The 13,413-nt window shown below is 40.1% G+C and overlaps 1 protein-coding gene across 1 annotated transcript in view; it reads left to right on the top strand.

The window, feature by feature from the left end:
• The first annotated feature begins 6,736 nt into the window (after nt 1-6,736).
• Nucleotides 6,737-13,413, top strand: part of LOC109956915 (ras GTPase-activating protein 1) — a 24,596-nt gene continuing 17,919 nt past the window's right edge. Inside the window, exon 1 of the mRNA XM_020594385.1 lies at nt 6,737-8,034. Within this exon, the coding sequence (XP_020450041.1) occupies nt 7,496-8,034 (539 nt within the window). The 5' untranslated portion in view covers nt 6,737-7,495. The remainder of the gene's footprint in view (nt 8,035-13,413) is intronic.

The following is a 13,413-nucleotide window of genomic DNA, read 5'->3' as shown; positions in this document are numbered from 1 at the left end:
ACTGTATACTGTTCACCATATGTGTAAAAGTAATCTTATGAGCATGACATTTGTGGCAGAGAGGCCCAGAAACAGACTGCCATCCTGCCCTCTCTCTGGGAGCACGCAGTGCGCTGCTGTGAGTGTTAGCATTGGACCGGTCTTTGGGGATGCTCCATTATTTACACTCTACGTTCTTGTGGCCCCAATGAGACATGACAGGAGCCACAGGAAGCTCATGAATTAAACAGAGGGGCCTAAAAGCACAAGGTTAGGGTAAAGGGCGACGAGGAGGCCTGAGGAGACAGCAGACATCTTGAGCTGCAGATTGTAATGCACACTATCGTGGCCTGAGGAGCTGGAGGGAGGTGAGGCATGGAGAAAGGGACACACAGGGACAGAAGAAGATAACAGATTGGAGGAAAATGTTTCTTTGACAAAAATTTAAAATGCAACAAAGATGAGACATAGACAAGCAGGAAACAAAACATAACATTGACAGGAATGATCTCAGCAGGTTGTAAGAGACAAACACATATTAGAGAAATACTGTACCTAAGAAAGCAACAGCAGTCTTGATTTAGCCAGACAGACATTATTTCGATACTGATGCATATAAAAGACAAGAATGAAGATGATGTCATGCATTCAGTGGACAGTTAGTGGGGTGTATGATGTCTCAGCTGTTACTCAAATAGGCTGGGCAGTGAGTAGCTTCTGGTGTCAGCCTGCATGTCCGGATGGATGGGATAACCTCATTTAAGATGTGACTCATCATCTGATGCAGCAAACCAATACACAGAAGCTGTGGGCAATAAACTACTCAGGCAACCCTTCCTGTTTTGATCAAGTGATAAAGTTTGACTAATGGGTATTGAGGTCACAGCTATGAATGGTGAATTTTGATGGGTGATGAATTTCCTGCATATTTATATCAATTCCTACACTGTACTTATGCATATTATATGTTTATTATCATATTGCATCTTACCATTTGTCTCAGGATTAAACCAGAATGTGGATTAGTGTGAGTTTGTGTGTGAAATGGCTCAAATACAATGACTATTTGTCAACTGACACCACACTTTTTGGTTTTTTACTCTCTCTCTCTCACACGCATACACCCACACACGCTTTATGAGTTTTACAAGTCTGATATTTGTAAGTAACATTTTACAGGAAGTGCCACTAATGACAATCCCTTTCATTAGCCTCAAGGGAGCTGCTGTCCATCTCTCATGGCAACCTTAGACGGGAAAGGAACCACCCACACCACTGATGCCAGGGTGATATCATCTGATCATCAAACTCAGACACGGGCGCTGAGCCACACAATGCATTTTCATATAGTGAAAGGTCTTCATCCTTCACTTTCTCCTTATATATCCAGGGCATACTGTTCTGTGTATATTGATCCTGCAGAACAAGTGGAATTGGCTTGTCATATAAAATGGGAAGTTGTGGACATTAAATATCTGAATGAGTGCCAAGTAATTTAGGCTTATTAACTCGAATGAGTAAAATCTTTTTTATTTATTTATTTATTTTTAACCTCAAGCTGAATGTATCTGTTCTTATTGACACAATCCATTAGCTGTAATAGTAGTCTGTCTGTGGAGTATCAATTGCCATTCTACTTGTGCTTGAGTGCTCTTAATTCCCTCCAGAGCCCATTTGGACAAGCATCGTTTCAAACAGTATGACAAGGCACTACAATGCAGAACCCAAAGGCAGACGTCACACAAGCAGAATATTTACACAAAGATTTAAGTTATTCCTGAGTCATCATCTATAATCCCAAATAAGTTCCAGTGTGTTCACTCTATTTGATGAAGCAATGACTGGATAATGCATTTACATAAACAATTTCACTGACATAGGTTGATACAGCATGTAAAACAATTAAATAGCCATGTCTAAATACACAAATACCAGAACAGAAATCAAGATGTCTCAGTAACCCCCCCTTTTTTTCTTCTAACACACTGTCATTATGAAACTAAATAAAGTATGGGCTTAAGGCACCAGGGGGACACTTTAGATTATAATATTTTTAGTCTTTCTGAAAAGAATTCATGTAACACTTTTGAAAAGCATTTAAAAGGTTTTCTTTGAATATGTATCTGTTAACACCTGTGTACAGTATGTGAGCATGAGAAAGAGGGACAGAGATACTGTATAAACATTCATTTCTTTTGTTACAGTTTTGATTGTAGACATTATTTCAGGAACAAAAATCATATGTAAATGCAACAGAGCTCTCTAGTAACATGTAATGTTGTCTATATTACTACTCAGAAGTCATAAGAATAACATTTGGAAGTATTTACTGATGGCACTGCAAGTGTCAGTAAATATAGGATAAATTATGAGGACAGTGCAATAGCACTATTGTTGATTTTCCAGAAATAATACTGCAGCTTGAGTTTGGATCATGTTCACATTGTACAACTAGCCAAGAATTGTTTATCACATTCTAAATTATTTTCTTTTGTAGTCTTTTTTTTTTATAATAATCAAAAGAATTGTGCACACAGGGAGTTTCCTGTTTCCTATTGCTGTCCCTCTCTAAAAGTGTGACTGAGGGGGCCATGTGGTCCCTGCCCCCCCTCCACCCCATCTCACCACCACTGTGCCCATATGTGCAGTCGAGTGGCAGCTGCAAACTCCCCCGCTTGCCTGCTTAAAAAAGAAAGTATAAAACAGCCCTTGACACCACAGGGGAAGTAGGAGAGCTTTTCTGGTCAGATCATGTCTGGCTGCCACTGTGAGCGTCAGATGAAACAACAAAAAAATGCTTTTGGTGTCTCCTGCAGAAAACAGTAAGCCAGTAATTTCTAAGGATTCAGTATCATCAGTATTTATTCATAAAGACAAAAAGTCTCGTTTTTAAATTTAACACTGTTTTGTAATTGAGTAAATGCATCAGTTACATGCATGTGTGCACACACCATCATACACACAACCTGTAGTTATTCCTCTAATAAAGCAACACAGTGGCCTCTCCATCTGCCTTCTTCAACTCCCTTTGGGAACTGCAGAAGGTGTAGAGAAGCAGACTGTGCCATTTTCTGCACAGTGCATTAGTAGCTCACTGACACTCAGAGGCCAAATGAGCACATATTACACATATTGAGGCAATGCCATGAAGTGGAAGTCTCAACCAGCAGTAATGAGACTATTACAAGATAAGTGAGCAGGTAAGGAAACAAACACAAGAACAGAGTGCACACATAAAAATACATATGCAGCAGACTTCATGCTTCTGTTGTTTTTCACTCTCTGTTTTACATAAACCACAATACTCAATGAAATGTCACCCAAAGTCCACATACACCAGATCTGTTCAGCAACAAAAAGACATGCTGCCTGTTGCAGCGTAATACCCATCTTGTTCAAGGAAGGAACTCAAGTCATGTGAAATGTTAATATGCTTTAAAAAAAAAGATCAGATGAAACGTAACAGGGAAAAAGTATCTTAAATGCAATGTCCTATTCTAAAAAACTGAAGCTAGCAACAGGAAGTTATGGTAAAGAAAACATACATGGTGAACTCATAAAATGTAAAGCACATGCTATGTAGAAATAATACAAAACACATTCCCAGACATAACTTATATTCAGTACAGTGTCTGGTGTGCATTTGCTTGATTAATTAGATGCGGTTTTATTTCACAAAAATAGATTATATTGCACGATAATGCATATATATTAACAGAAAATGCTACAGTTGAGCCTGATGTGATGCATATTCTCAGACACACACTCAGTCTTTGATGACGACTACTTAACATTTCATGTCAAATCCTAACATTCACACTGGTAATTCACATATGGTATTAAATTTTAGGGATCTGGTTAGTATTAGATATAGCATGGGATGAGTTCATAAATCCTATGAAAGAACCCATGGAGGACCAGGGACCTCCTCCTGAGGACTTGTGCTCATGTGCCACTCGCTTTTTTTTAATTTTTAGTTTTATAGTAATCTGGTGAATTGTTCACACAAGCCATAATGTCCCTACAAGCATCCTCTGATTGAGATGAGGAAGAGAAATGGATGTGTGTACCGATCAAGGACCTAATAACATACTGTATGTGCTAATGTGTGCACTTCATGCCAGACATCAATTCTACACTTAAATGAGACACCGAGGAGTTAACACACATTGAGAAGTTTTGCTGACAGTGTATGTACAATCGTTTTGTGTGTGTGGTCTGTGTGTGAAAAGCATGCCAAATGAGGTACCAAGAAAGGAAGTCTATATGCATAAAAGCTTGTCACGCTCAAACACGTGATACAAGATGTATGTATCTACTAGGTGACTTTTATCATATTCTAACCACACAGGATGAAAGATGACTAACACATCCTCAAGTCAGGGCTGCTGCAGCAGTCTGCCCAATTCTCCTACAGTATAAATGGCTAGGAAGATGAAAAAAAACTACCAAAAAGAAAAACTTGTTGCTCAAACGAATACAGAAAAGAATGAATGATTACATGCAATAAATAACTAAAAGGAATAATGCTACTGCTTCATCTCACAACATGCAAGTAAAGGCAAAAAAGTCGCCTTCAGTGGCATAGGAGGGTGGAGACCTTCCCATGTGCTGTTTTTGAGGGCAATGAAGTGTTAGACAATGAATATGGATGAGAGCCCTCGGTCAGCACCCAGTTAGTCTCCTTTGGTACTCACATCAGTGCCCATCCTCATATGTGACAATGCAGTCATGGTGAAACAAAGCAGAACAACCAGGCTACTCTGCTGTTCCCCTTCACACACTCTTCATCCCCTTTTGGCAGTGTATCAGTGCTAGCCCCTCTGTAACATGTAACACACATGCAAAGATACAGAGATGAAGACCAAAACATAAAAGTGTACGCAGACCAATGTACACATCAGTTGAACTCTTGATTTTGGACAAAATTTTTTACAGATATGAAACCCACTTTTTCATACTCTGTCATGCACATATGAAGTCAGTTTTTGTCAGTGGCTGAAGTCAAATATGATACATTGGGAGAAGGGTTACTCCGTCTCTCAGCAGGTATGAAACTGACCATCTCACTTCATCTGTCTGCCTGGAAAAGGTGCTTTGTCACATACTGTCTGCAGTCTCATTACAATCAGTCTGGGAGGATCCACAGGACACAGTCACACGGTTACACAGAGATGAACATGATCCCAGTCCTCCAGGTTACACCACTATATATAGCCAAATGACGACTTGGGACTACTGGACCATGGCCATACAGTATATGCAGGGACAATAATATCTTGATGAAAAAAAATGGACAGGCTGTTATGCCTCTTCAAGAGCCCACTAGACTGGAGTATCCTTTGTGCTTAATGAGTATTTATCTGTTTCATGTGAAGTAGCTATTTTGGTTATATGTTATGTCAATTCAGTGTCAGTCTTTAGACTTCACAGTTCAATGACTTTCTGTGTCATAGGACCTAAGGGAAGCCTGTATTTGAGTGTAGAACATCAGCTCCAAGAGTAACCCATGGAAATACAAGGTGTGCTTCCTCCTCAGTGACAGTATATTATTTTCACATGCTGTCTGTCTTTGTTATGTCATGTGTCAGCAGCCATTCGTCATGACAGGCTGTCTCAGAAAACAGGGAGAGTGAAGAAGAAGAAGAAGAAGAAGAAGAAGAAGAGGGCCATTGAAAGATTGTCACTCACACTGCAAATTAGCAAAAAACAGCAGGTGACGACATCCATTTGTGATTTAAAAAACTCATCTACCTATCTTTCTAACAGAAAAGAGAGATGACGGTAAATAAATGGTGATGGCCACTGCCCCATGGGCATGACTGGATATAGTAGGCAGAGAACAGTGGTGTCCCACTGCTTTAACTGTTCACTATCATGTAAGCTCTGTTAGGTCAAGGTTAACCCCATAGCTAACTTATTGGAGCTTAAAAATTAATTTCCCAGCCTGCAAAGGACATACAGATGTTCAGAGGGGTATTTAAAGCTGACCCACATCAGAGTGGTCATAAAAGAGCAATTTGCTCTGAAAATGAGGCAGGTGAAAGTTTTGTTTTGTGTAATGCTGTTACCATAATATGTTGTGAAGGAAAAAAAAAACTGGGCAGCTGTACACTAATGAGTAAAGTCACAGAGTACACTCCCAAAATGAAGGTACAGTGGCCAAATGGGTTTAATTTACACCAGATACCCTTTCTTCCTAAAATGAATAAAGAGATTGTCACAAAGCCAAATTTATATTCAGATTGTTCTTAACAGAGTGTCAATTTAAAACTTCCACTAGACATTTAATGTTGTCATCAGCAGTCAGAAATAAACAATGCATATTATGTAAACCACCAAGCTGAGGAGACTGAATCATGCCAATCCAGGAGACTGACAAGCTTAATGTAGACTATATCACCCATGAGAGAGAATCACTGGATCGAGACACAATAAGGAATAAAATAATAAGTCAGTAAAATTGTAACTATGACAACTTAATCAGACAACCAAAAGTGTGATTTGGTCAGTATGGCTGATTGCCTTAAAGCTATCAATTAAAACTTACTGAGTATAGACAGACAAAATATGATAGTAGCCTAATATGTGTACAGAGGCCCGGCTTTGACAAATACCCTATTGGTGCTGCATGTCTGAATGAAAGAAGAACTTTATAAATCCGTATTTTAAGCAATTGCTTATCACATTAAATCTGTCTTACTGTCGGCTAGAATACAACCCTTTGTCTCGAAGTACTGATTGAAGATATCATGGATTGAATGAATCAGTGCCGCTCTGGGTTCACTTGGCTGTGTCTGCTCGGTGACTGGAGAGGAGAAGGAGAGGAGAAAGAGCAGCGCAGTAGCGGGCAAACCACCAGCCCCGAAACGCAGAAATAAAGGCGAGCTTAGCTTGTAAACGCAAGAAAACGTATTTTGGTTTACGACATGATAGTTTGCATAGAAGAGCATACCGTTCCGAGGATTTAGGCAATAAGGCCGGGCTGTTTTGGATACTATTTGAAACGACTAGAAACTCAGAAGGAAAGAAAACAACACTGGAAAAGACGGGGATTACACACAACAGTGACAATAAAACAACACTCTCCGATAAATGGTCAGCCTGGAGTCAAGGGTGAAGTCCGAACAAACTAAGAGAAGATATTCGTTAATTGATATTGTAAACATTATTCATGTCTGTTTCGAAATATCGATTCTGGGTGAACTTTAAACTCAGGAAACAATGAAGACATTGCAAGCAAGAACTCCTCAAGTGTCTCGAAGCTGCTAGCCGTCCCGCTAGCGTTAGCGTGGCTCTCTTGCATCCTACGAATGCGAGGTAAAGCTAACACCCGCTAGTGCAGCCAAATAAGCTAAGTTAGCTTATTGGCTAATGTTAGCTGGCTAGTTAAACGCGTTTTTGTGAAACTTTGGTTGTTGTTTTCTCGGAGCACAAACACTGAAGGAGTATTGTAATAACAGAGGGGAAGGGCAAGTTCCCTTCTGGACTTTTCCCCTCTACGCGTTTTCGTAATATGATGGCTGCGGAGGTCAGCAGTGAGGATACGGGCTCGGTCACGACAGGGACAGGGGTGGCAGGCGGAGGAGGCCCAGACACGGCCCCTTTCCCCCACTATCCCAGGTCGAGCAGAGTGCGAACCGCAGATTTTGGACACACACCAGCGGTCCGCCAACATTCAAACACTTCACCGGACTCACTTCCCGACATGAGTATGAGTATGATCTATCCCATGCCTAGTGGGGATATGACCGGACCAGTGCTGTCTGCAACAGGGAGTGGCGGAGCAGGAGGTGGACATTCAGTTTTCCAAGGAACAAGCTCAGGGACAGTGGGCGGCATGTGCTGCTCTCCTACTTCGGAGGATCCAGTTAGTCGGATTTCACCCACACCAACCGGCCCGGATGGGCCCACTGGTTTCCCCCCACTGCCACCTCCTCCTCCTCCAAGCTGTGTGGGGATCGGCGGCACTATGGACGAAAGCGATATGCAGGATGGACCGGAATACGAGGAAGAAGAGGTGGTGTTCCCCCTCTCTGCACCTCCCACGAACCAGTAAGTATACTACCAGTAAAAATTACACCTCGTTCCTTGACACCTAGAAATACACATTTACAAGTATTCTGTACTTTTAGCAGAGTTCACTTCCTTCCTTTCTAGTGTCACCCATTTCAGATTTGAATTTGACTTAATGTTTTTCCACAGCAACTTGCATTAATGCTATCATCAGTTAAGATCTACCTTTACAGCCGGCAACCGTGTGTTGTGAATTTTTATAAGCAATAACAAAACAGTTTTAGCTATGAAATAATCTCCAGACAAATCTCTTTCTTACTGTATATCTCTTTTACATTTTGAAAATGATTATACTTCTTGGAAAAATCTAAATTACTCAGATTGAGCAGACTTTGTAGCAGAATATGCAGTTTGATGATATATTGAGTCTTTATGTATAGTCAAAGGAAAGTCACATTATTGTTTGATCAGATTTATTGCTGCCGAAAATGAGGCTACCATGACAGTATTCATATTTTCAAGCACATCACAAACTTCAAATTTAAAAGTACTACATGTAGAAGTGTGTGATTTTAAGCATTTATAGTGATTTCCACTTTATTAATAACTAGTTGAGACTGAAATGCATCTTATTCTACTATTTAAGCAGTAGCACTGATATTTTCACAGAAATATTACTAGTAACTAATAAACTTTCTTTACTTGATATCTATCATGTAGAAAAATGTAATGGGCTGTTGCATTCTCCTTAAATCTTTTTATAGTAAGGGTTTAACTGTGGTGTCTTTAAACCATAAAGAAACTGTCTGATCACTTTCATAAGGGACAAAAATTCTGCAAATCAGTTTTTCCATGGAGAAGTGGTAAGGAAAAGCAGGTAAAGTGAACTGGTCTGATAAATGGTTGCAAGTGACAAGCATTTATTTCTGTCTGTGTGAGGTCACTGCATGCTATCTAGGTAGGCAACATCTTTATCTGTGCCTTGCCTTTTGTGTCAGAAACCATTTGTTTCAGGCCTACATTATGGGATCTGACCACAACTGTATGGAGTACAGCTTGAGTCAAGGCACTGGCTACATTAAGCATGGATAGACCTCATAGGAGATGCAGAAATACTGCCTTGTCAACTTCATTAACATTGTATCTTTCTAATTAGTCAAATTAATTTAGATTTATTCATCTGCATTTACCTAATTACATTTGTAATCTAGAGGTTAAACAGTTGCTCACTTGTCATTGGTACAGTGTCACTCTGCAGACCCATTACACACCTGTTAGCATGTCACTGCTTTTATCTGTGCTTTGTCATGCTACATAGGAAATAGTAATGGGTTAAAAAAGATAAGGAAATATGGTTTGGCTTTGCTGCACATTTTTTCCCTAATGGAGAATTTGCCTAATGGGTATTATATATTAGAAATATACCTTTTGTAATTAATAGTTTTGTAATTAAAGTGAAACACGTCTAAAACCTAGTATTTTAAACCTTTTTGAATGCAGCCTGGAAAGTGCACCATAAGCATTGCATTTTAAAATAGCCTTTCTAATTATAGGCATTTATATGAATTTATCAGGCATGTACACAAGCACATGTCCAAACCCGTGTGTGTACTGGTGTTGTAATAACCTATATACAGCCCACCCATTTGTTATAGTCTCGTTAGAGAACTGCTGAGCTTTGTCATTACTTGCCCTCATACTGTGAGATATGGAAGTGACTGGGCCTACAGTGTGGATTCAGCTCTTATTTTAGGAGTCACCCTATATCTCCCTGTCAGATTACAAGGGAAGGGGAAGGCAAGTGTTTCATCAGTCTTTTCTGTACTGGTAATGAACAACCCTAAATGGAATTAACTGCCCTTGAATCCATGTTTTTGCATATACTACAGTGGAAGCAGAGGTTTTGCCAAGGAATACAGACTTTTTCAAGAGTTTGTACTTGCATTCCAGTTTATCAACTTACAGAGTTGCCAGTGAGGCAGTGGAACAGTTGTTGCCTGAGCATGAATGGTATTGGTTTTCATTGGTCTTCCTTGTTCCACAATGAGTGACTTGTAGTCACTAATGCACACAACTTTACACTCTGGTGAGACTTGACTCAAAATGAATCTACACCCCCTCTAGCTCTGGCCTGCTGTGAGATACTGTACTCAACTGAGTTGTACAAGGCACATGCATAACACAAGCCTCTCACCTATTCTGGGTTTGTGGTTTGGTGAAATGCTTGTAGTGGTGATGATTGGCCCAGAAAGCTGGACCACATTTATTTAGTGTTTCTAGTTATTAGCTTGCAGTTTCTCATAGGCATATGAAGCATATGATAACTTTGATCAAAATGGCCTTTATGAGCATTGAACTTGGTCCACATTAAACAGAAGAACAATATGTAAATATAATGGCAAAAATCTGCACTTACGATGCCCTATTTTTCTTTTCTTTCAAAGCTTCGTATTTTATTGAGTAGTTTACTGTTGTCAGAAAATTATACATAGCGAACATCTGGTTCAAGCTTGAGGTCAAATGCTGAATTTATGTACATCTGTATGCACATAATGAGAACACCTGACATTGGCAAAATAAGCAAGGCCAGACACGAGCTCTCTTAAGAGCTCAGCACACAGCCTTCATTCATTCTTCTCTGGCAGTGGATGCCTGAGAACAAACAGATAAGTTATAAGGTGCTGCCTTATTGTTTCACTGATGACCCCCTTAAGGCAAAGGTTTGTCACTTCTTCAGAACGTGTCACTGATCTGCTGTGATAGACAGCGCTGTTATGTGGACCCTCTGCTAGGTTACTGTCTCATTCAGTGGTGCTGTTTTATAGATACTGCCTAATTCCATGGATTGAGGCAAAATGGATCACCGTCATAGACATAGCAGAAGTTTTGGCGTGGAGGCATTATAGTGAATCTGATGGCCACATTTTATAGCATTACATCAGCTCCTCTTGTGTCACACTATTTATGTGAACATCTAGTCTACCTATAATACAAAGCACACATATATTTGTTTTTGGACATTTCCCCCACTGTGCCTATAATGGGAAATGCCAGTGGAAACTTTACCATTGGCTGCAGTGGGTGTTACATTCACAGCTGAATACCTTGAGTGATTCTGAGTCTTACCCTGCCTCCTCAGCTGTGTATGCCTTCTGTAATTGGGCTCCAAGACTGATCTTGTATTCCTTTGAGTTATGCTAGCAGCCTGCAAAGTGCATTTTGGAAGAGTTATGGTGGAAAACTTCCACACTGTTGGAAGTGGTCCCGCTGTGTGTTGCACAGTGACTGTGAAAGCTAAACTTGGCACATTTGCAGAGTATGGTAGAGTGAACATGTTTGAGAGAGTGAGCGAGACAAACAGCAGTGACATTCATTCACACCTCTGTACTCCAGTTTGTCATTCATAAACAATGGCTACAGCACTGTGATAAGAATTTTACACTGATGATAGCTTAACACAGAAGGAAGAGTGAAGATATCAGGTGGCCCCAACAGTGCACATTCCTACTGCCTTTATAAACCCTCAGCCCAGTGCTGGAGCTTAAACAAACAACACGTTGGGAAATGAGTCGTCAATTTTGTTTCCACGAGGATTAGACAGGATTTTAAGTCATAAAGGGTTTCCCTGAGGAGGCAGTGGCAGAGAGAAGGAGAAAGGGGACAGAGAAAAGTTTGAATTTGAGGATCAGTAGCTGTGTGAGTTTACCAGATTTAGCATTTGGTTGTGGAAACATCTCTGTAACTACAGTGTTAAATGAGCGCCCACACTACCTACTGTAATTGTCCCTTGTGTAGGGAGGCAGAGACAATGGAATCTTGAAACAGTACAAATATTATGTCATATAGCTTAACAGTGTTATTCCCTGATCGAGGCTGTTCCCATTATAGCCAAAATGTTAGAGCACTTTTATAACAAAACAGTGTTTTACATAGTTTTGTCTAGTGAAGGAAACAATTAGTGTTAATCCTGCTGTACACTATTGCAACTACTGTAATGTTCCAAGAGGGAAAGCAATATAGACTATTGCAGCCTATATTAAGCTGTGTTTACACATTTTCACATAACTTTCCTGTCAGTTTTACAACCATTATAGTAAAGGATGCACATGTTTAAGGCTGGTTTCACTAGACCCATTGGTTTAAATACCCATCCTGTATTAGTTTAAGATCTGTGTATATTGATAAGGCAAAGCCTATGGTTTCCATGCATTTTCAGTGTGTTACACGGTGTCCTGTCATGCCCTTCCAATGCCCACGCAGTCCTGCCTTTTCTCTCCTGCATCCTGTTTTCAAGACATCTGAACTACTCACTGTGGCATTAACAGGATCTTCAGGAGCATTTCAGTTGTGTTTAGAGATACACAGGGTTTTTGATTTGAATGACTTTTAACATGAGTTAGCTTGGCTGAATGGTCGGTTGGGGACTTCAGAGGTAAAACGTTACAGTGCCTGGATTAGGTACTACAGTAAGACGTCTACACAGCAAGTATAATAAAGGTGTTTTGGTGGTGTTATTGCAGTGTTACTTGCATAAAAGAAAAGCCACACAATGGAAAACTAATTTGCACATTTCCATTTTATTGAGATGTACTGTTTGTTTTGTGGATATTTAATTATTACCCCACATTGAGTTAGACTGGTTCCCTCTGTTTGTAGAAATCGGGAACTCAAGAGGAATATTGTGTGCATAAATGAGAGTGAAGCCTATTATCACTGATGTAATGATGTTATTTCACAGAAGCCGATTCACAGCAGGAAAGCTGAGATGTCAGCTTTGGTCCATGTGTGCCTGACTGGGTAATAAAATGATGATGGCTGGTTAGCATTCAGGCTGTATGCTAAAGATGCACAGATAGCCCTTCCCCAACTCTCCATCTGTATGGTTTAGGCCTGCCCCTGAATGAGGTAACAAGCTGTGGCAGTCGATCATGTAATGCAAAACAAAACTCATTCACAGCTGCTGTCAGTCCCCTATAGCTCTTTAATTTCTTTTTTCCCCATTGTGAAAACTTGATCACACAAATAATTAAATGGTTAAAGGATCACAGTGTACATAGTCGTCGTTTGGCTGGTTGGTAACTGCATAGAACTGTACAGGGTTTATAATAAAATCGGAAAATTTGTTTATTTACTAGAAGAACTCAGTCTGACAGTTTAGGGTTAGTAAGCTTCACTCCATTGCATGTTGTGATATTAATGCATGGTTGAAGCCATATATAGTTAACTCTCTAGACTTAAGGCCATTGCAGGGCACAAGGTTGTATATTTGTGTCCTTCTAACCCACGTCTGGGTATTTCAGTGTTCACGGGCAGAAAATAAATGTTTGTCCTCCACGTGTGTGCAGAGATGCCACTCCCTACCCTTGCTGTGCCAGTGCTTCAAAAACCAATAGGCAGCCTGTGCGTGATATGTGGGTT

The sequence above is a fragment of the Monopterus albus genome, unplaced genomic scaffold (genome assembly GCF_001952655.1).
Source record: "Monopterus albus unplaced genomic scaffold, M_albus_1.0 scaffold23.1, whole genome shotgun sequence".
NCBI classification, from domain to species: domain Eukaryota; kingdom Metazoa; phylum Chordata; class Actinopteri; order Synbranchiformes; family Synbranchidae; genus Monopterus; species Monopterus albus.
The sequence above is the reverse complement of the archived record's forward strand: the minus strand, read 5'-3'. Positions and strand labels throughout refer to the sequence as shown.